Source organism: Chiloscyllium punctatum, chromosome 8 (assembly GCF_047496795.1).
Source record: "Chiloscyllium punctatum isolate Juve2018m chromosome 8, sChiPun1.3, whole genome shotgun sequence".
NCBI classification, from domain to species: Eukaryota; Metazoa; Chordata; class Chondrichthyes; order Orectolobiformes; family Hemiscylliidae; genus Chiloscyllium; species Chiloscyllium punctatum.
Genome location: NC_092746.1, coordinates 113,907,592 through 113,932,133, shown reverse-complemented (window position 1 = coordinate 113,932,133; position 24,542 = coordinate 113,907,592). Strand labels below are relative to the sequence as shown.

The window sequence follows — 24,542 nt, the reverse complement described above, 5'->3', positions numbered from 1 at the left end:
TAATGATAATAAAGCAATCACAAAAATGGGTTCAAACTACTGAAACATAGTGCTAGCATTCACTATTTGTACTCAGGTACTATCATACTGAGGTAAATTTTTTAAAAATTAGTTAACAATCATCCATGCTGACACGTAGAATTTAATATTCAGGATGGTTGCACCTCTACATAAAACCATCGCTCAAATAATTAAATTTGAAACACAAAAGCACTTGTTTTGCAGACTCTACATTGCTTATATTTAATTTGATCACATTGGAGCAATACAACAATAATTTACATCACTTACTTCCCCCATCTGAATGAACAGATAATTCCCCGTAACTGCAAAGAACACTCAAAAGCAATGTGATGCAGAGTACAGAAGATGGGTAATTGTACTGCAATTGCCAATTAACTGATGGGTTTTATATTAAGTAAAATAAAAAGCTTGCATAGAAAGAAAATTGAAATACAATTCCTACAACTATTCACTAAAATGTCTTTTGTATGAAATTCGATAGCTACTAGAATAATAGTCTAGAAGCACATTTAGGGCAATTTTTGAAAAAAAAGTGTAGAAATAACCAGCAAAGGATAAATTTTACTCGTGTGAATTTTAAAAGCTAAATCATTAACTGTCTTAGTGAGAATGCTTTGATCTCCATTCTACATCTTGACTAAACTGGCAAATGAACGCAATAACGCAGTTCGGCACTCAAAGTAGGGAAGGAGAATTTTGATGCTCACTGCTGTTCACAGTCTAATGGCAACCACTGGAATTGCTTTTGTATCGACAGCTGGTTTGGGTATTGCATAAAATTCTTTTAAATACCTCTCCCTATCAAATAATTTACCAATGCTCACCATCATGCATGAGGTAAGGTACCAAATACCATGGTGCCACAGTCCGATAAAAAGTAAAACTCCAGGCTAAGCCCAGGATAATAAGACTAAAATATGGACTTTTCTTTTGGATAAGGACTTTAACATCTGGATGTTTTTCTTTTCCCTTTGGCTGGTTCTTTTATTTCTCTTCTTAAAAAAAAAACTGGTTTTGTATTTTAAGATGGTGCCTCAGAATGGCATCTTTGTACAATTTTAAAGGTACTCCTGTATTCCTGTACTTGAGTACACCTGACAATAAAATCTAATTCTAACTTTTGGAGAGGGAAAACTTTAAGTTGTTTGGAGGAACATGGTAAATGAAGGAGAAAGAAAATCAAATGTTAAAAAAAATCTACAAATATCAACTACTGAGATGCATTCTATGCTTTATTCAGCCACACAAAGAAATGCTGAAAAGTGATGGTGTTTGACTGCCCTCAGGTGCATGCCAATCCCACATCGCAGAAGCGTGCTGCTCATCTACTGCCAAAATTTTAGCAATGCTTCACTTTGGGTTATTCAAGTATAGTACTCATGCATAATATTTTGATCTTTTTTGAACATAAATTCTTAGGAAATATATCAAAGAAGAATGATCCTATTTGGATGGACAGTATATTTTACATGATAAAACTGTTTAAAGGCAAAGGATGGTAACCACAATTCTCAACATATTATACTTGTATAGTGATCCTGTACCAGACTAAAACCACAAGGTGCGAGTAAAAAAGGCCTTTAGCTATTCAGTATTTCATACTACCTGATCAGGGAATTTCAAAAACTGTAAAAGAATTTACCACTCTTCTGGTCCAATGTTAATTTACAGCTGACCTGTCCCTCAAGCCCCTTAGCCTGCCATTATCCTTGTTTTTGGAATTCTAGCATAATGAAGGTCTCTTGATAATCCTCACATCTTTATTACATTACATAATACTCCATCATAAAACATAATATCAAATATTCAACGACAGCAATTCAGTAGCTTTGTTATGTAAAATAGAAATGACTTCCCAAATGTAGTGATATAGGAGATCTAGTAAAGAAAAATTACGTACTTCCCAGTCACATCCAAGATTTTGCATCCATAGTTTACAGAGAAACTCTTCAGAAACATGAGCCAATGCTTGCTGCTCTTAATTAACTTTTCCCAAATGAAAGCAGAATAATTATATTTTGAAAGTGAATTCATCAAACACTTAGTTATTTATTAAACTTGGTAGCTACACTTTAGGAGCATGTTGTATTTTACACATTATAATGTGCCCACCCTTCTAAATTAACATCTGAAATACCAGAGATTTTCTAACATGCATTTGCATACTGCACAGCATATATGGTGAGACATACTACAAACCTAAATATATGCCATTTCAGAGGGTAGAAAAATACAAACAATTTTTTTTTACAAAAAAAGAGCTTGGACCTCTAACCTAAATTGCTTTAAAAATCTAATTTTGAAATAGGTAGGATCAAGAGCCTGAAGAGTCATGCCATCTTAAACCTCTGCTTACTTGATACAATTTACAATCGTAAAGAGAAGTGGTTTCACCATAGCAACAGAATGTGTTTGATATTGCAAATTGCTGTTATAAAACAGCACATCTTGATTTATGTGAAATGCAACAGTATTTTAAAATTGTGCAAATGTTTGCAAAACTTTGTCACAGTATCATCTGCTTATTCTATTGTAATTTTTCTTTTTCACAATGGAAAACACCTAAGTTGATCAGGCCCTTGCTTATTGAAATGCTGACCAACCTCAATTTGGTGTCAATCAATTCTGTAGCCTACTCTATAGAATATCCCAATTCTGCAATCCAACCAACTCCCCAAATTATTAACAATAAAAAAAAGAAATCGAATAAATATAAAAACAATTGTTGGGCAATACAGAACATGAATATTACTAAAACAATGGCATGTTTTGTCAAAGCTTTTCATACAAGCAAGTGCATCACATCACAAGCCCAAATGAATTTTAAATTATTTGTCAGCATAATTCTTCTCTCACACAGAATTATCCAGCAAGTGTTGGACACAGTGCTTCAAATTTTGCAAGTGTAGACTAATTGAGTACAGAAAGTATGAACAGAATGAGCATGTATAACCACTGTACCTGCTTCAACTCAACAATATAGGTGTGTCATTCATTGGTTCTTTTCCCAAAGTAATGCCTTGATCAAAGTCAACCTGCTTGGTTTAAAATTTAAACAAACTTATCAGTTAACTCTTAATCATTGGTAGAGGCATTGCCATGAAAAATAACAATCAGCATTCTCTTCTTGTGCAATGTAATTGCTGATTTTCCCCTTAAATTGGCATTGCTGCAAAATGTCTTGATGAGTGCAAGTCGAAAAGCTTTGACAAAATGTCTCAAAATTCAAAAAAAAGAGTATTGGCTGAGGTGCTAGGAAAATTAATCTACAGATAAAAGCATTGACAGGGACTTTACAGGTTTGGAAGCATTGTAATGGAAAATCTGAAAACAATGGGAGAGTTAGAACTGCAGAAAATAGGAGCAGGGTAAACCCTATGAATTATCCAACTAAGTAAGCTGTTCCCACATCCTCCCCATAGCCTTTGGTCCCTTTAGCCCAAGACCTATACCGAACTCCTCGAAACATTCAATCTTCATTCTTATAAACCCCAATGAATATAATCCTAACAGATCCGGTCTCTCCATGTCACTCCTGCCACTCCAGGAATTAGTCTGGTAAACTTTCATTGCACTTCATCCATAGGCAGAACATCCTTCCTCAGGAAAGATAAAAAACTGCACATTGTACTTCAGCTGTGGTCTCACCAAGGCGTAGCACAAGTGCAGCTAGACATCCCTGCACCTGTACTCTAATTCTCTTGTTATGAAGGCCAACATATTATTTGCCTTCTACACCAACTACTGCAGATGTATGTTTACTTTCAGCAATTGATGTACAAGGACACCCTCGTCTCGCTGCGCCTCCTCCCTTCTCAATATATCTCCATACAGATAATAATCTACCTTTCTGTTTATGCTACCAAAGTAAACGACCCCACATTTATCCATATTATACCTCATTGGTGGTGGCGGGGGGGGGGGGGGGGGGAGAGAAGAGGAGAAGACGAGGGCCTAATGGCATTAAACCGGAGATCTACATAATTTTCTATGGACCGTGGTTTGAATCCCCCCACAACAGATGTTGGAATCTGAATTTGATAAATGCCTGGAATTAATGGTCTAATGTTGACCATGAAACTGCTGTCAATTATCAGTTCATTGATCCTCTTTAGCAAAGGAAATCATTATCCGTTCTGACCTACATGTAACTCCGGACTCAGTAATGTGGTTGACTCTAGCAGTTAGGATGGACTCTGACAATTAGAATGCCTACATTCTCAATGAATAAAAACAGATCTGCCAATTCACTCAACTTGCCCAAATCACACTGAAAAGTCTCTGCATTCAAATCACAGTTAACCCTCCAATCCAGCTTTACATGGTCTGCAAACTTGGACATAGCACATTTTCTGCCCTTATCTGACTCATTAATATAACAACCAGGAGGAATCCAAGCACTCACCCCAGCAACAGCCCCCTAGTCACTGGCTGCCACTTATTCGTACAGTTCTTTCTGGTCTGCCAATCACCTCCAACCCTGTATGCTTTTATTTTACATGCCGACATCTCATGTGAGACCTTATCAAAAACCTTCCGAAAGTCTCGCAAATGAATAGGATAGTGAAGCATGTGTTTGGTATGCTTGCCTTTATCGGTCAGTGCACTGAGAATAGGAATTAGCAGGTCATGTTGTGGCTGTACAGGACATTGGTTAGGCCACTTTTGGAATACAGCATGCAATTCTGGTTTCCCTACTACAATGAAGGATCTTGTGAAACTTGAAAGGGTTCGGAAAAAATTTATAAGGATGCTGCCACAGTTGGAGAGTTTGAGCTTATAGGGAGAGGCTGATTGGAGTTGGGGGGAGGTTTCAAACCTAAAGTGCATAGAATCATACAATCCCTACCCTGTGGAAACAGGCCCTTTGGCCCAACAAGTCCATACCAACCCTCCCAACAGTAAACCACCTATTCCCAGTAACATTCCCCTATTACTCTACATTTTATCCGGATTAATGCACCTTACCTACACATCCCTGAACACTATGGGCACGTTGTACGGTTAGAGGAGAAAGATTTAAAAGGAACCTAAGGGGCAGCTTTTTTTTAGAAAATGCAGAGGTTAGTGCATGTATGAAATGAGCTGCCAAAGGTGGAGGCTGGTACAATTACAACATTTAAAACAGATGTGGATGAGTATATGAATATGAAGAGTTTAAGAAGAATATAGGACAAATGCTGGCAAATGGGACTAGATTAATTCAGATATCTGGATTAGTGGTGCTGGAAGAGCACAGCAGTTCAGGCAGCATCCAACGAGCAGCGAAATCGACGTTTCGGGCAAAAGCCCTTCATCAGGAATATTCCTGATGAATGGCTTTTGCCCGAAACATCGATTTCGAAGCTACTTGGATGCTGCCTGAACTGCTGTGCTCTTCCAGCACCACTAATCCAGTATTTGGTTTTCAGCATCTGCAGTCATTGTTTTTACCTTAATTCAGATATCTGGTCAGCATGCACAAATCGAACCAATTTGTACATCTATGACTCTTAAGTCCAACTCAACTACATTCAATAGCTCTCCCAGTTAACACACCTAGTTACATCCTTTAAAAAGTCCAGATTTCTCAAACATGATTACCCTTTCATAAATCCAAACTGATTCTTTCAAATCTTGTCACTGTTTGCCTCAGTGCTCTACTGTTAAATTTTTATGATGGGCTCATTTTTATGATGGGCATTTCCCACTACTCACGTCAGGTTAACTGGTTCTATCCACTTTTTTTTAAAATGACGGGGTTACATTAGCTAATCTCCAATCTGTAGGAACTGTCCAGAGTTTATAGAATCTTGAAAGACAATTATTAATGGATCCATTATTTCTAGGGTCACTTCTTTAAATACTCTGACATGCAAATTATCACTCCCTAGGTATTTACTGCCTCTTACACCCAATTTCCCCACCACCATTTCCCTACTAAACAGATTTCCTTCTGTTCCTCTATCTCATAAGTATGCTCCTCAACATTTGTGGAATGTTATTTGTGTCCTCCTTTGTGAAAGCAATCAATCATGCATTTGACTGGTCTGCGATCACTTCATTCCCCATTATAGCTTTTTCTGACTGTAAAGGACTTGCATTTGTCTTAATGAATCTTTTTCTCTTCACAATCTGTTTGCATGTTACCCACAATCTTAGGCTTGTACTCTATTTCCCCCTCTTCATCAATCCCTTTGTCCTCCATGACATGAGGAACTGCTGAAAAAAGCACAACACTTGCATTTACACAAGATCCTTTGTACACCATTATTGTCTTGGTAAGCATCTTCCTTTGCCACAGTTGAGGTACTAACAATTATTTTAGGTTAAAGGTCAGAGTAGATTGAGCAAAGGGTGCAATTGACATGGTGTGAATGATAACAAGTGGAAAAAAAACAAAATGGGATTTTTGGCAAGGATTATCAAGGAAAGAAAAAAAATCACAATTGCATTGATCTAAGGCAAAGAGAACCTACATTGTAAGTCTCAATTAATTTGTTTTCCATTCTCATAAGAGTTACGAGCTCTCGTTCAAAGCACTCCACTACCATGTGCTATTCATTATATGTATAACAAGGATATCCCAGTTGTTTTGTGAGGAACCCCTTGAAAGAATCCTAGTCTCATTCATCAAAAATAAAGCTTTTTCCTAATCATGTGAAAGGAAGTTAAGGTGATTAGCAATTTTACCATGAGATCCCAAACAGTACTGATGAACAGATAACAGCTCTTGTGTACAAGTTGATGGTCAGTCATGATGCAATGAAACTGCCAACACTGTAAGGAAAAAAAATTATAGGGTTCAACTTGTGAGACAGTCAGTTGAACAAACTGATCAGATGATAAACTCAGGGCAGGTGTAGCTGTGCTGGAAGGACACACATGGAAGAAGCTTTACCATAAATTAACAGGCAGGAAATGACTGGAAAAGCAAGTGTTACCAAGAAGTGAGTTACATGCACAAACATTGTATTGTAGATTATATATTTTAATTAATAAATATACTAACTATACTTGTACAACGTAAACGTAGATTTGTCAATTACAATGGCATAATTATAACTTTTTGTGTATCTCAGTCAATTCTACTCACTCCTCACAATGTGGTCACCGCTGAAATGAGCCCTTAGGTCCTTTAAGCCAAATGAAAACCCAAATTTAATGAATACTTCACATATATTGTGTAGAATGATAAAATGTCTCTCCAATATTGCTGCCTGATCTGCTAAGTGCTTGTAGATCTTTTGGATTTAATTTCACATCCGCTATCTGCAGTATTTTACTTTTGCACATTCACATTCTCTTGGCTGAGACAATGGAAACAAACTCTAGAGGCCATTAAGAATTCAGTCACCTAACTGCCAGAACGCATTTACTGCAGGAACAGGTCCCTCATCAGCTAGTTCTGTCTTCCATACTTTAACCAGCCGAGCCTTGCTATAATGGAGAAGTCAGACTGCAAATGTTAATCAATACTGCGATTCAACGCAGCTTAATTGAGAGTCTAATGTTCAGCCGCTGTATCTGCCAACCCACCCCACAAAAGACCTTTAAATGTCACAGTTGACGGGCCGATGTAACCTTGCAAAAAATCTTTGAGGACCAAATAATTTTGCAGAGAACAGCATAACATTACTATTTTGTGAATATAAATGCTTGGGAAAAAAAAATTTCAATTTCCAACAGAGCACATCTTTTTTTCACTGCTTGAATCTTTAAATTCAAGCTGCTCAAAAGAATGCCACAAATAAGTGGCCCTTTTAAGATTAACACCAGTTTTCATAGCCTGACGGTTAATCAATTAATCTCCTTCACAAATTAAATTTATAAAATACTAGATTTTATATTGGAGCCACGTATGCTGCAGAGTTGTACTTCAAGAATTTAGCTCCCAACACCTGCAAAAATCAAATGAGCAGCCATTAATTAGCAACCATATTAGAGTCATAGAGATATACAGCACAGAAACCGACCCTTCGATCCAATTCATCCATGCCGACCACATGTCCGATATAAATCAAGTCCTGTTTGCCAACATTTGGTGCATATCCCTCTAAACCCTTCCTATTGATATACTCATCCAGATGACTTTTAAATGTAGCATATTATCACCCGCCATCACCTCTTCTGGCACCATGCACTGTGAAAAAGTTGGTCCTTAGGTTCCTTTTAAATTTTTCCCCTAAACCTATGCCCTATAATTTCAGACTCCCATATCCTGTGAAAAAGGCCTTGTCTATTTAGTCTATCCATGCCCTCATGATTTTATAAACCTCTAAGGTCACCCCTCAGCTTCCGATGCTCCAAGGAAAATAGCCCCAGTCTATTCAGCCTCTTCTCTATAGCTCAAACCCTCCAAACCTGGCAGCATTCTTGTAAATGTTTTCTGTACCCAAGTTTCATAAAATCCTTCCTATAGCAGACAGACCAAAATTGCAAGCTGCACTCCAAAAGTGGCCTAATGTCCTGTACAGCCACAACATGACCTCCCAATTCCTATACTCAATGCTCTGACCAATAAAGACAAGCATACCAAACGCCTGCTTTGCTATCTTATCCACTTTCAAGGAACTATGAGCCTGCACTCTAAGTTCTCTTTGTTCAGCAACACATCCCAGGTCTACCATTAAGTGGACAAGTCTTGCTCTGATTTGCCTTTCCAAAATGCAGCACCTCACATTTATCTAAATTAAACTCCATCTGCCACTCCTCAGCCCGGTGGCCCGGCTGATCACGATTTCTTCTTTGCTGTCCACTACACCTCCAATTTTGGTGTAGTCTGCGAACTTACTAACCATATCTCCTACATTCAATTCCAGCCTTGGGTGACTGTGAAATTTGCACATTTTCCCCATATCTGCGTGGGTTTCTCCAGGTGCTCTGGTTTCCTCCCACCGTCAAAAGATAAGCAGGTGAAGTGGATCAGCCATGCTAAATTGCCCGTAGTGTCTAGGGATGTGCATGATAGGTGGGTTAGCCATGCGATACGTGGGATTACAGGGATAAATGGGGAGGGGTTCTGGATAGGATACTCTTCAGTGGGTTGGTACGGACTCGATGGGCTGAATGGCTTGCTTCCACACTGAATGGATTCAATGATTTTATGAAGGATAAGATTAAACTGGGAAAAAATTTATGATGGAAAGTGTCATTCCAGGCTTGCCAACTATTTAAGTACCACAGGGATCACTGCTGGGACCTCAATTACTTAGAAGCTATGTTTTGATCTGAATAAAGGAACCAAGTGGATTATATTCTTGAAAAGAGGCAAACAGATGAACTCTTTTTTTTATCTTGCATTCATTAGTACAGGCATAGGAATGCCAAACTTCAAAAGGGAATAACAATTTATACTTAGAGTCATAGAGATGTACAGCATGGAAACAGACCCTTTGGTCCAACCTGCCCATGCCGACCAGATATTCCAAAGCAATCTACCTCCACCTGCCAGAACCCGGCCCATATCCCTCCAAATCCTTCCTATTCATATACCCATCCAAATGTCTCTTAAATGTTGCAATTGTACCAGCCTCTACCACTTCCTTTGGCAGCTCATTCCGTGCATGTACCACCCTCTGTGAAAACATTGCCCCTTAGGTCTCTTTTATATCTTTCCCCTCTCACCCTAAACCTATGCCCTCTAGTTCTGGACTCCACGGCCCCAGGGAAAAGACTTTGTCTATTTACCCTATCCATGACCCTCAATTTTGAAAACCTCTAAAAGGTCACCCCTCAGCCTGTGACACTCCAGCAAAACAGCCCCAGCCTGTTTAGCCTCTCCCTATAGCTCAAATCCTCCATCCCGGGTAATATCCTTGTAGATCTTTTCTGAACCCTTTCACGTTTCACAACATCTTTCTGATAGGAAGGAGACCAGAATTGCACGCAATATTCCAACAGTGGCTGAACCAATGTCCTGTACAGCCACAACATGACCTCCCAACTCCTGTACTTAATACTCAGACTAATAAAAACATACCAAACGCCTTCTTCACTATCTATCTACCTGCGATTCCACTTTCTCAAGGAGCTATGAACTTGCACTCCAAGGTCTCTTTGGTCAGCAACACTCCCTAGGACCTTACCATTAAGTGTATAAGTCCTGCTAAGATTTGCTTTCCCAAAATGCAGCACCTTGCATTTATCTGAATTAAAAACTCCATCTGCCACTTCTCAGCCCATTGGCCCATCTGGTCAAGATGCTGTTGTAATCTGAGGTAACCCTCTTCGCAGTCCACTACACCTCCAATTTTGGTGTCACCTGCAAACTTATTAACCATACCTCTTATGCTCACATCCAAATTGTTTGTGTTCATGACAAAAAGTAGAGGACCCAGCATCGATCCTTGTGGCACTCCACTGGTCACAGGCCTCCAGTCTGAAAAACAACCCTCCACCACCACCCTGTCTTCTACCTTTGAGCCAGTTCTGTATCCAAATGGCTAGATCTCCCTATATTCCATGAGATCTAACCTTGCTAACCAGTCACCCATGGGGAATCTTGTCGAACGCCTTACTGAAGTCCATATAGAGCACATCTACCGCTCTGCCTTCAGCAATCCTCTTTGTTACTTCTTCAAAAAACTCAATCAAGTTTGTGAGACATGATTTCCCACGCACAAAGCCATGTTGAATGCTCCTAATCAGTCCTTGCCTTTCCAAATACGTGTACATCCTGCCCCTTAGGATTCCCTCCAACAACTTCCCCACCACTGACATCAGGCTCACTGGTCTATAGTTCCCTGGCTTGTCCTTACCACCCTTCTTAAACAGTGGCACCACGTTAGCTAACCTCCAGTCTTCCAGCACCTCACCTGTGACTATCAATGATACAAATATCTCAGCCAGAGGCCCAGCAATCACTTCTCTAGCTTCCCACAGAGTTCTAGAGTACACCTGATCAGGTCCTGGGGATTTATCCACTTTTATGCGTTTCAAGACACCCAGCATTTCCTCCTCTGTAATATGGACATTTTGCAAGATGTCACCATCTATTTCCCTATGTTCTATATCTTCCATATCCTTTTCCACTAAATACTGATGCAAAATACTAGTTTAGTATCGCCCCCATTTTCTGCGGCTCCACACAAAGGCCGCCTTGCTGATCTTTGAGGAGCCCTATTCTCTCCCTAGCTACCTTTTTGTCCTTGATGTATTTGTAAAAACCCTCTGGATTCCCATTAGTTCAATTTGCCAGAGCTATCTCATGTCTCCTTTTTGGCCTCCTGATTTCCCTCTTAAGTATACTCCTACTTCCTTTATACTGTTCTAAGGATTCGCTCGATCTATCCTGTCTATACCTTACATATGCTTCCTTCGTTTTCTTAACCAAACTGTCAATTTCTTTAGTCATCCAGCAGTTCCAATACCTACCAGCCTTTCCTTTCACTCTAACAGGAATATGCTTTCTCTGGATTCTCGTTATCTCATTCCTGTAGGCTTCCCATTTTCCAACCGTCCCTTTACCTGCAAAAATCTGCCCCCAATCAGCTTTTGAAAGTTCTTGCCGAATACTGTCAAAATTAGCCTTTCTCCAATATAGAACTTCAACTTTTAGATCTGGTCTATCCTTTTCCATCACTATTGTAAAACTAATGGAATTATGGTCGCTGGCCCCAAAGTACTCCCTCACTGACACCTCAGTCACCCGCCCTGCCTTATTTCCCACTTTTGGACAAGATTAGTGATTGGTTGAGGTATTACTACAGAAAATGCAAAAGGTTGTTATTGCCCCAAGATTTTCTTTAATCTGGAGTCAAGTTGATCTGATTGGTCAAGGTGCTATCATGTGTCATACCTACCATGCCTCTGTTGAATTGAAAAAAGTACTAATCCTGCACACAATCTGTTTGCAGGTTATAGTGCCCTTCACACAACTAACTGAGTCACATTGAAAACCCAACTGTAGGTCTTAAATTGGTTCAAAAATAGAATTTGTTGGCAAAACTCAGCAGACACTCTGAAGAGACACTGGATGCAAAATATTAACTGTGCTTTCTTCCCACATATGCTGCCAGGCCTGTCGAGTTTCACCAGAAATTTCTGTTTTAATTTTAGATCTCTAGCATCCATACTTTTGTATTATTATACTGTCTTAAATTGGTTGTTACTGTAATTCTCAGGACGCTTGGGATTGTTCAGAAATTTTTTTATTTCATTCGGGGGATAATGGCATCGTTGGCCAAATCAGCATTTATTTCCCATCGCTACTTCCACAGAGAGCAGTTCAGAGTCAGTAGCCCAGTAGCCGAAAAACTATGCCATGTTCTTCGCAGCCTGCAACACGTTATCAATGAAGGTGAGCACCTCGCCAAGACCTTCCTCATGCCTCCACTTCTCATCATTAAACCACCAAACCTCAAACAGATCATTGTTCGTAGCAAAGTGCCCAGTTTTTAGGACAACACCATACAACATTGCCACGGTAGACGCTGCAAGACATGTCAAAGCGTCGACACTGATACCACCATTACACGTGGGGACACATCCCGCCGCGTCTCATATGCTGTAGGCAAGGATGCCCTGAGGCATGGTACATTGGTGAGACCGAGCAGAGGCTACAGCAACGGATGAATGGACACCGCACAACAATCAACAGACAGGAGTGTTCCCTCCCAATCGGAGAACACTTCAGTCATCCGGGACTTTCAACCTCGGGCCTTCGGGTGAATGTCCACCAAGGTGCACTTCGGATAGCCAAGATCGGTACCCAAAGGGTTGGGCTCAACTGGGACCTTGGGTTCATGTTACACTACAGGTGACCCCACTGCACTACAGATACACACTTTTACAGACACTCACTCCTACAGATCCATACACTCATGCAGATCCTCTCTTGTTCGCTCACACATACACTCCCACACTCTCACGCACGCACTCTCTCACAGACTCCTATCCCTTTACACTCTCACACATGCACTCTCACAGACACTCATACCTGACCACACACAAACCCACACACTCTCACAAGTTTGTGGGGTGAATTTGTACTTGCAGAATTATATTTTATTTTGCTCAAAAACTGCATGAATCCATGTAAGATTCTGTAAATCCTTTTTTTAAAGATTAGAATCAGTCTGAACATTGCAGCACAGTCTCACACAGGGCACTTCACAGCTTCAATGTATTCTCTGGGCCAACACGACACCAATTGTTAAAGTTCGCTTGAGAATGTAACTTTAAAAAAAGTTCTGCGATTTACATATGAAAGAACTGAAACCAACATGATTATTCTAAAAGAGGAGACTTAAATAATCCAGGTCTTTTTTCAATATATGAATTCAGTGACATCATACTGCAAACTCGCGCTATAAATTCTGTCTTATGATCTCATATGCCACAATCACCTGAAGGAGCAGTGCTCCGAAAGCTAGTGCTTCCAAATAAACCTGTTGGACTATAACGTGGCATTGTGTGATTTTTAACTTTGTACACTCCAGTCCAACACCAGCACCTCCAAATCACCCTTTTCTCATAAGTATAAATTACTGTACCTTTAAAATTTGATATTCTGGAGTCTGTCCTGATAAATACAAATATGAAGTTTTAACAACAAGTCTCTTTCTCAGTAACACAAACATTCTGTAGTATCGGGTGACAATGTACTACAACCAAATTTGCTAAGTGCGACAGCAAGTTGTGCAGAAGATGCAGAGTATGCACTGGCACCCAGATAAATTGAGGCTGTCCTCTTTGACAGGAGGAATAGAAATGCAGAATATTTAAATGCGGACACTTCAGAATGCAGCAGTACTGAGGTTTATGGATGCCCGTATAGATAAATCACAAAGTTAACATACAGGGATATTAAATAAATAGGAAAATCTATGGAATATTAGTCTTAATTGCAAGGGCAATCAAGTATGCATCAAAACAACAGCAAAAACTAAGCATTCCAGATAGTCCAAGCTAAGAACTGAAAATTAGGAATGTTGTGTTCAAAGTTTGAGAGAAGATTTGTAGCTCGGGTGCTTGTTGTTGTGGTTCTGTTCGCCGAGCTGGGAATTTGTGTTGCAGACGTTTCGTCCCCTGTCTAATGTTGTGTCTTAAATGATCAATGACATTCTGAAAACAGAGCTAACTGTAGCCAATATAAGATTGTGCAACTAATGGGAAAGACACCAGTTTGCTGTAAATCTGCTATTAGCCACACCAGAGATGAACCACAGAAGCTTGATTATTTATTGGATTGAACATAGATACTGCCACTTGCCACATTAAAATTTCAATATCAATGTAATCCAAATGACAAGATCAGCACTGCCTTGATTCCAATTGTTCAACTGTCAGAGCTTGTCCTCTCTGCCCATTACAGACCAAAATTTTCAAAAGCAAACCTGTGTGTATGAAGACAAACAGTAACATTCTAGAGTACATTTCAAGGGCATAATACAACTCGGGATTGGAATGACACTGCAAACTGAGTGAAACAGGCCATGTTATCAATGTCATGTCAATGGCCTTGACTTTGCAAATACACATTTACCAATGCCTTTACTAAATACTCTGCTAGCTCAAATTGTTTTGCACTTGTTTCTCTATTAAATACTAGTAAAAGCACTGCTTAAATTTATTTACTGTATTACAATTGGTGAGTCCGTTCTCAGCTGGCAAGACAAGAAATATTGAAGTTTCAATCCTGCATCAAGGCAACCTGCACTACTCACAAAAATGACCAGGTCCTTATTAAATGAACCTGTTCCATGCTAGGATTTTTTCAGCAACAGAAAAATGCTTGCAACTCAAAGCCACAGAAATCTTATACCATGTCCCTTGTTCAAAGAGGCACATGATTCCAAAAACCGTAATTCCTAAAATACACCAAAAGTAGTCTAGTCCTGAAAGAAGTCCAATTGTTTACTTCCACATCCAGAAAGCACATCAAACACAGGATGCTCCAAAATGAATCTCAACATAGATTTCGCTGCTCGTTGGATGCTGCCTGAACTGCTGTGCTCTTCCAGCACCACTCATCCAGTATAGTCTCAACATATATAAGGCAATTGCTGCATTAGGCAATAATCTATTTACTGCAATCATAAATATCGAGATGGCAGCCAGATTCTGGACAGACTGAAACATTATAAAACTGAGAGCATAATTATCTCATAATTGCAAAATCCTTCTGGCTGTTTAGATTTAAGGTATCAAGGCAGTTATTTCTGCTGAAAGTACCTTTGTGCAATATTTATGTTTCGAAATATTTAATAACTTGGTAATAAATCTCAATCTACTAACAATAAGTTGAAATCCTGCACAGATACTACACAAGCGTACTTTTCCTTCAGGTAAATAACTTGCTGTTGTAAAACAACCTTCATTGTTCACTGCTCAAACTTCATCACTAAACTGATGCAACATCATACATAAATTATTTAAACCAAAAGGTAAAACTTGCAACATTGAATGCAAATAAAAGGCCCACTTATTATAAGGAACATCTATTTTAAAATGGTGAATCCACCAAGTTTCACTAAACTATAACGTTATTGTTTATGGAGCATCCAACTATTTTAAGTCGAAGTTTACATTTCAAAATAGTGTGTAATGTTAACATTTTAAAAACTACTTTTAGAATAAGTGTTACCGGCTGCAGCCTGTAATGCTCTTTTAAAAGACAATCTACAGACAAATTCCAAGAAATACATCACTGTAATAATGCGTGTATCTCTACCAGCTGTCGCTGAAAAGCTAAAACAAAGCTGGCCCTGGGGGAGGGGAAGTTAAGGACAGTCATTACGCGGGGTTAGGTTTCCCAGAGAATTCCTTTGTGAATTAAAGCTGCTGGAACAAACCAGAAAAAACACATTTAACATGCATCACACCGACTCATGACACAAAACAAAGCTCCATCCTGGGAAAGAATAGGCAATCATTGCATGAGGTTAGTTAATCCAATAAAGTCTCTTAATAAAAACAACTTTAAAAGTTGTTGGCAGCTAACTAGATACATTAGTTCCTAAAATTAGTAACACACCACCATTCGGTAGTAAAACAAAGTAAGGCTGAGGAAGGAAGGCAAGTCAGCCATTACACGAGGTTAGTTATTCCAGAGATTTAATCTAGAGTTTTACGTTAATGTAAAAATACAATCTAAATAGTTGCGGGATCTTTTGGATCAAGCAATAATGATTAGGTTAAGGAAATACTGACAAACGAGAACGATTTGCAAGATTTTCGAAAACAAGCAGTGTCTTTCAGCTTCCTGCTCAGCCTACACAAATTTATAAAGGTTACAAGATCTTGTAAAGAAAAGGAATAACGTCTCTAAATAACAAGTCATGGAAATACAAAGATACGTAAAATACACCTTGTATAAAACACAGAATAAAACGGTGTTTCCAGAAGCTCTTCATGTTTAGACATTAGTGCTTGTTACACAAGGTCGCTTGTGGAAACATTGTTTTATTCTTTTATTTAAAAAAATGTCTAGCTGGAGTATTTTCTATAACAAGTAATAATGCCATTAAAATTTCTGCTAACAATGCTGTCAATGCACAGCCATATAAAAACTGGTTGTGAGAGCTTACAGAACAAGCACGAATGTTTGCAAATGATGAGCATTGCCGTTTCTGGGTTAAAAGACAGAAGCTGCTGCTCACTCAGTGCACAGGCTGGGCTGTGCCAGGCGCTTTTTACTCACCCACTGATCTGTATCCTAATATCGCAACCTTACGGGACTTCGGTTGTGGCATGTTAACAACGAGGTTCAAGCCAAAAAAAAAAGTTTTTTTTGGGAAAAAAATAATGTTTTTGCTGTTGTTTCCTGTTTAAGAAAAAAAAATCAAATTACAGGCCGACAACCCCCCCAGGACAAAAAACAACGTGGGGGGAGGGGAAGGAACTTAATACCTCAATAAATTACACTACATGGATTTTTTTTAATAAACAACAAGTAAAACAATTAAAAGTGATTTCTATCCGACTGAGGAGGTATGATCTGTCAAGTATTAGCTTTTTTTTGGGGCTCACGCGTACCGGCGCAGCTCCGGCCCCCTTTCCCGTTCACCAGATTCAACCGGAACCTTCCATCCCAGAGGGCCCGCCCCCTCACCGCCGCCCATTGGTCTGATCCCGCCGGCTCCACGTCATGTTCCTCATGACCATTGGCTGTATTGTATGTCAATCATTCATGTCACCCAGTGCCCCACCCCACCCACGCCTGCGACAGCCGGCTGTGGGTGGGCGGAGCAGCTGGTTCCTTAGCAACGCCCGGGGTTGATCTGTTCAACCCCGCCACGCCTTCGTCCCGGGCGCGCAGGTCGCACTGATCGCTGGGAATTGTAGTGCATTTGATTCCCTCCTTAATAAAGTTATGGAATGAGTCGACAAAGAGTGGAGCTGCAAAAATAGCACAGCAGGCCAAGCAGCATTAGTGGAGAAGGGGAGTTGACATTTCAGACCGGAGTCTTTCATCAAAAATCCCTATTGTGTGGATATAAATGCCATTTGGCCCATAAAGCTTCACCTAGTTTCCCAAGAGCTGTGGTCCATCCAATCCCTGTGGTCCTGCATTTTCCCATGATTCATCCACACAGCTTGTGCATTCTCTGTACATCTTTGGACTATGGAAGGAAACTGTAGCACCTGGTGGTAATGCATTCAGACACGGGGAGAATGTGCAAACTCCACACAGACAGTCGCCCCAGGTTGGGACCAAACCTAGGTCCCTAGTGCTGTGAGGCAGCAGTGATGACCACTGAAACACTGTGCTGCCTTCTTTAAAGGTACAGCAACCACTAAAACAAAATTGCTGGAAATCTGAATTTGGGGAAAAATGGAAAATACTGAGAGTCAGCTTACAGATAAACTGACTTTTCTTTAATAAAACAGGAAATGTTTGGAAACCATTTCCCTTAGAAATAGGAGCTGGAGTGTACTAGATGGCCACAAGCCTGCTCTGCCAATCAAGATCTGATTCTGCTTTCTCCTCCACATTCCACTCCCAATTCCCCTAGAATTCAAAAACCTATCACTGTTAATCTTGAATATACTCAACAATCTTGAACAGAGCATTCATATAAATCTCGGATCACCAATTCCAAAGGGGGACTTGTCCTTGTAAAATAGTCGCTGAAAATAAGCAGTGTCTAGATTAGAGTGGTGCTGGGAAAGCACAGCAGGTCAGGCAGCATCCGAGGAGCAGAAAGTCAACATTTCGGGCAAAAGCCCTTCATTAGGAATGAAGGATGTAGGGGTGGCAAGTGATGAAGGCAAATGGAACATTGGCCTTCATAGTGAGAAAATCCGAGTGCAGGATCAAGGATGTCTCACTGCAGTTGTATGGTGCCTTGGTGAGACCACATCTGGAGTGCTATGTAGAGTTTTGATCTTATTTGAGGAAGGATGCTCTGGCTGTGGATGGAGTACAATGATAGTTTATCAGACTGATTCCTGGGATGGTAAGACTGGTGTATGAAGAGAAACTGGTTCAGTTCGGTCTATGTTAGAGTTATAGAATCATAGAGATGTACAGCATGGAAACAGACCCTTTGGTCCAACCCATCCATGCTGACCTGATATCCCAACCCAATCTATCACCGGAGTTCAGAACAGTAAGGGATGATCTCATAGAAACCTATAATGTTCTAACAGGACTAGACACAGTAAGTGCAGGAAAGATGTTCCCAATGACCTTGCGAGTCTGGAGTCATGGATGAAGACTCCCAAATCCTTCAGCTCTGTTAAGTACTCCCAATATGTCATGAGAAGCTCACCTGTCATTCTTCTAAACTCTTGAGGAAATTGACTTATTTCATTCAACCTCTCACCCATCCACCCATCCCAGAGCTCCACAGATCTGCTGGACAATTCCTTCTCCAATGCTGCTGTCCTGTGTGTGATCATATTCTGAAGTTTCCACAGGTTGTATGGCATACTGGGTAAGTAGAAATTTCATCAAATTAAATGTTGAAAATATCAAGAGGGCATCTTTTTCAGAAGGTGGTTCGTATGTGGAGTGAACTGCCAGAGGAAGTTGTAGAAGCAGGTGCAGTTACAATATTTAAAAGACATTTGGACAAATATATGAATAGGAAAGGTTTAGAGAGATATGGGCCAAAAGCAGGCAAGGTACAATTATAGCATTTAAAACACATCTGGATGGGTATATGTATAGGAAGGGTTTAGAGGGATATGGGCCAGGTGCTGGCAAATGGGACTACAATAGGTTGGGATATCTGGTCAACATGGACGAGTTTAATAGAAGGGTCTGTTTCCATGCTGTGCATCTCAATGACTCTATGACTCTAAGTCAGTCTAGTTTATGGTCGCCATAACTTGGAGAAGCCAGTGTTGGACTGGGGTGGACAAAGTTAAAATCAAGTGATTTTTAACTCGGTCTAGTTTGTTTGGGAAACCTAGTTGGCGTTGCTGAGTTGGCCCGAAGGGTCTGTTTCTGTGCTGTATGACTCTATGAGTCTATAGTTTTGGGTCTCTGGCACAAACTTCCATTCCCTAGATTTTGATTTCATCCAACCTATCAACTGCTTGAGGCTGAACTAGACTTCTGTAAAGTTGGGCCTGAGATGAGCTTCCAGCCACATATTCCCTCCATCACCTACTTCTACCTCCAAAACATTGCCTGACTGTGTGCCCTGCTTCAATTCACCCCTGCACGACCTTTCATAAAAATCCTTTGTTACCTCAGCATTAAACCATCCCAATTCCTGGCTGTGTTCCGCTTTTCATAAATTTGAGATTATTCAAAACCAGATCATTTACATCCTAGCCCACACTAATTCTCCTTCACTCATCACCACCATGCTTAGTGACCAACATTGGCTCCCAGTTTTCATCATTATTTTTGAATCATCCTTCATCCTTAGTAATCTCCACTAGAAACATAGCCCAACAAGCCAGCTCCTATTCTGGCTTCTCGAACATTCCCAGTTTTAATTGCTCCACCATTAACAGCCGTGTCTTCAATGGCATTAAACTCTAAAGTTTAGATTAGAGTGCTGTTGGAAAAGCACAGCAGATCAAGCAGTATCGAGGAACAGGAAAATCAACATTTCAGGCAAGCGCCCTTCATCAGGAATGAGGCAGGGAGCCGCCAGGGTGGAGAGATAACTGGGAGTGGGTGGGGCTGGGGAGAAGGAAGCCAAGAGTACAATAGGTGGATGAGGGAGAAAAGGAGGGCTAGGAGGCCCTGGTCATAGCGGATGGAGGTGTCGAGTGATCGGATGTCCTTGGTGAAGATGAGGCATTGGAGGCCGGGGAAACGGAAGTCTTGGAGGAGGTGGAAGGAATGGGTAGTGTCTCGAACGTATGTGGGGAGTTCCTGGAATGGGGGGGTTAGGACAGTTTTGAGGTAGGTGGAGATAGGTTCGGTGGGCAGGAGCAGGCTGAGACAGTGGGTCGGCCGGTGTCACCAAGCCCTCCATTTCTTCCTCTCCTGACATCTCCACCAGTACCCCTCAACTGACACATTCATTCGTTTGGCTGAACTGGTCCTCACTCTTAACAATTTCTCCTTCAAATCCTCCCACTTCCTCCAGACGAAAGGGTAGCCATGGGCACCTATATGGGCCCCAGCTATGCCTGTCTCTTTGTTGGCTACGTAGAACAGTCCATCTTCCGTAGCTACATCGGCACCACTTTCCACCTCTTCCTCCGCTACATTGATGACTGCATTCGCACCACCTCGTGCTCTCGCAAGGGGGTTGAGCAGTTCATCAACTTCACCAACACATGCCACTCCGACCATAAATTCACCTGGACCATCTCTGACACCTCCCTCCCCTTCCTAGACCTCTCCATCTCCATCAATGACAACCCATTTAACACTGACATGTTTTACAAACCCACCAACTCCCACAGCTACCTGGATTACACCTCTTCCCACCATACCTTTGCAGGTAAAGGGACAGCAGGAAAATGGAAAGCCTTCAGAATTGAGATTACGAGAATCCAGAGAATGTATATTCCTGTTTGGGTGAAAGGAAAGGCTGGTAGGTATAGGGAATGCTGGATGACTAAAGAAATTGAGGGTTTGGTTAAGAAAAAGAAGGAAGCATATGTAAGGTATAGACAGGATAGAGCGAGTGAATCCTTAGAACAGTATAAAGGAAGTAGGAGTATACTTAAGAGGGAAATCAGGAAGGCAAAAAGGGGACATGAGATAGCTCTAGCAAATTGAATTAAGGAGAATCCAAAGGGTTTTTACAAATACATCAAGGACAAAAGGGTAACTAGGGAGAGAATAGGGCCCCTCAAAGATCAGCATGGCGGCCTTTGTGTGGGAGCACAGAAAATGGGGCAAATACTAAATGAAAATTTTGCATCAGTGTTTACTATGGAAAAGCATATGGAAGATACAGACTGTAGGGAAATAGATGGTGACATCTTGCAAAATGTCCAGATTACAGAGGAGGAAGTGCTGGATGTCTTGAAACGGGTAAAGGTGGATAAATCCCCACAATCTGATCAGATTAGATTACTGACAGTGTGGAAACAGGCCCTCCGGCCCAACAAGTCCACACCGCCCCGCCGAAGCGTAACCCACCCATACCCCTACATCTACACCTTACTTAACACTACGGGCAATTTAGCATGGCCAATTCACCTGACCTGCACATCTTTGGACTGTGGGAGGAAACCGGAGCACCCGGAGGAAACCCACGCAGACACGGGGAGAACGTGCAAACTCCACACAGTCAGTCGCCTGAGGCGGGAATTGAACCCGGGTCTCCGGCGCTGCGAGGCAGCAGTGCTAACCACTGTGCCACCGTGCCGCCCACTGTACCCTAGAACTCCGTGGGAAGCTAGAGAAGTGATTGCTGGGCCTCTTGCTGAGATATTTGTATCATCGATAGTCACAGGTGAGGTGACGGAAGACTGGAGGTTGGCAAACGTGGTGCCACTGTTTAAGAAGGGTGGTAAGGACAAGCCAGGGAACTATAGACCAGTGAGCCTGATGTCGATGGTGGGCAAGTTGTTGGAGGGAATCCTGAGGGACAGGATGTACACGTATTTGGAAAGGTAAGGACTGATTAGGGATAGTCAACATGGTTTTGTGCATGGGAAATCATGTCTCACAAACTTGATAGAGTTTTTTGAGGAAGTAACAAAGAGGATTGATGAGGGCAGAGCAGTAGATGTGATCTATATGGCGTTCGACAAGGTTCCCCTTTGGAGACTGCTTAGCAAGGTTAGATCTCATGGAATACAGGGAGAACTAGCCATTTGGATACAGAACTGGTTCAAAGGTAGAAGACAGAGGGTGGTGGTGGAGGGATGTTTTTCAGACTGGAGGCCTGTGGCCAGTGGAGTGCCACAAGGATCGGTGATGGGTCCTCTACTTTTTGTCATTTACATAAATGATTTGGATGCGAGCATAAGAGGTACAGTTACTAAGTTTGCAGATGAAACCAAAATTGGAGGTGTAGTGGACAGCGAAGAGGGTTACCTCAGATTACAACAGGATCTGGACAGATGGGCCAATGGGCTGAGAAGTGGCAGATGGAGTTTAATTTGGATAAATGTGAAGTGCTGCATTTTGTGAAAGCAAATCTTAGCAGGACTTATAGGTAAGGTCCTAGGGAGTGTTGCTGAACAAAGAGACCTTGGAGTGCAGGTTCATAGCTCCTTGAAAGTGGAGTTGCAGGTAGATAGGATAGTGAAGAAGGCGTTTGGTATGCTTTCCTTTATTGGTCAGAGTATTGAGTACAGGAGTTGGGAGGTCATATTGCAGCTATACAGGACATTGGTTAGGCCACTGTTGGAAATATTGCATGCAATTCTATCAGAAAGATGTTGTAGAACTTGAAAGGGTTAAGAAAAGATTTACAAAGATGTTGCCAGGTTTGGAGGATTTGAGCTATAGGGAGAGGCTGAACAGGCTGATGCTGTTTTCCCTGGGGCGTCGGAGGCTGAGGAATGACCTTATAGAGGTTTACAAAATTATGAGGGGCATGGATAGGATAAATAGGCAGAGTCTTTTCCCTGGGGTTGAGGAGTCCAGAACTACAGGTTTAGGGTGAGAGGGGAAAGATATAAAAGAGACCTAAGGGGCAACTTTTTCACGCAGAGGGTGGTACGTGTATGGAATTCGCTGCCAGAGGAAATGGTGGAGGCTGGTACAATTGCAACATTTAAGAGGCATTTGGATGGGTATATGAATAAGAAGGGTTTGGAGGGATATGGGCCGGGTGCTGGCAAGTGGGACTAGATTGAGTTTGGATATCTGGTCGGCATGGACAGGTTGGACCGAAGGGTCTGTTTCCATGCTGTACGTCTCTGTGACTCTATGACTCTCTTTCCTGCAAAAATGCTAAACCGTATTCCCAATTCCTCCACCTTCGCCGTATCTGTTCCCAGGAGCAGTTTCACCACAGAACACACCAGATGGTCTCCTTCTTTAAAGACTGTAATTTCCCTTCCCACGTGGTTGAAGATGCTCTCCAACTCATCTCATCCACGTCCTGCATCTCCGCCCTCGAACCCCACTCCTCCAACCACAACAAGGACAGAACCCCCCTTATCCTCACCTTCCACCCTACCAACCTCCACATAAACCTCATTTGCTGCCGACATTTCTGTCACCTCCAAACGGACCCCGCACCAGGGATATATTTCCCTACCCACCCCTTTTTGCTTTCCGCAAAGACCGTTCCCTCCGTGACTACCTGGTCAGGTCCACGCCACCCAACAACCCACCCTCCTCTCCTGGCGCCTTCCCCTGCCACCGCAGGAATTGCGAGACCTGCGCCCACACCTCCTCCCTCACCTCCATCCAAGGCCCCAAAGGAGCCTTCCATATCCATCACAGTTTCACCTACACATCCACCAATGTCATTTATTATATCTGTTGCTCCCGATTCGGTCTCCTTTACACTGGGGAGACTAGACGCCTTCTCACAGAGCGCTTTAGGGAACATCTCCAGGACATCCGCACCAATCAACCCCACTGCCTTGTGGCCAAACATTTCAACTCCCCCTCCCATTGTGCCGAGTCCTGGGCCTCCTCCACCGCTGCTCCCTCACCACCCGACGCCTGGAGGAAGAACGCCTCATCTTCCGCCTCATCTTCCACCTCGGAACACTTCAACCCCAGGTCATCAATGTGGACTTCACCAGTTTCCTCATTTCCCCTCCCCCCACCTTACCCCATCTGCAACTTTCCAGCTCAGCACTGTCCTTATGACCTGTCCTACCTGCCAATCTTCCTTCCCATCTACCTGCTCCAACCTCCCCTCTGACCTATCATCTTCATCCCCACCTCCATCCACCTATTGTACTCTTTGCTACTTTCTTCCCAGCCCCACAGCCCCCAATTTATATCTCCACCCCAGAGGCTCCCTGCCTCATTCCTGATTAAGGGCTTTTGCCTGAAATGTCGATGCTCCTGCTCCTCGGATGCTGCCTGACCTGCTGTGCTTTCCCAGCACCACTCTAATCTAGATTCTGATCTCCAGCATCTGCAGTCCTCACTTTCACCTAGTTGATTTTAAACTCTGGAGTTCCCTACCTAAAGCTCTTCGTGTCTTTCGGGATTCTCCTTTAAGATGACCTTTCATAACCACCTTCTTCAAACA

At 41.8% G+C, this 24,542-nt stretch overlaps 1 protein-coding gene across 1 annotated transcript in view; it reads right to left on the bottom strand.

The window, feature by feature from the left end:
* rheb (Ras homolog, mTORC1 binding) overlaps positions 1-17,041 on the bottom strand; it is a 129,126-nt gene extending 112,085 nt beyond the window's left edge. The window contains exon 1 of the mRNA XM_072576272.1: positions 16,649-17,041. Within this exon, the coding sequence (XP_072432373.1) occupies positions 16,649-16,700 (52 nt within the window). The 5' untranslated portion in view covers positions 16,701-17,041. The remainder of the gene's footprint in view (positions 1-16,648) is intronic.
* Positions 17,042-24,542: the final 7,501 nt, after the last annotated feature.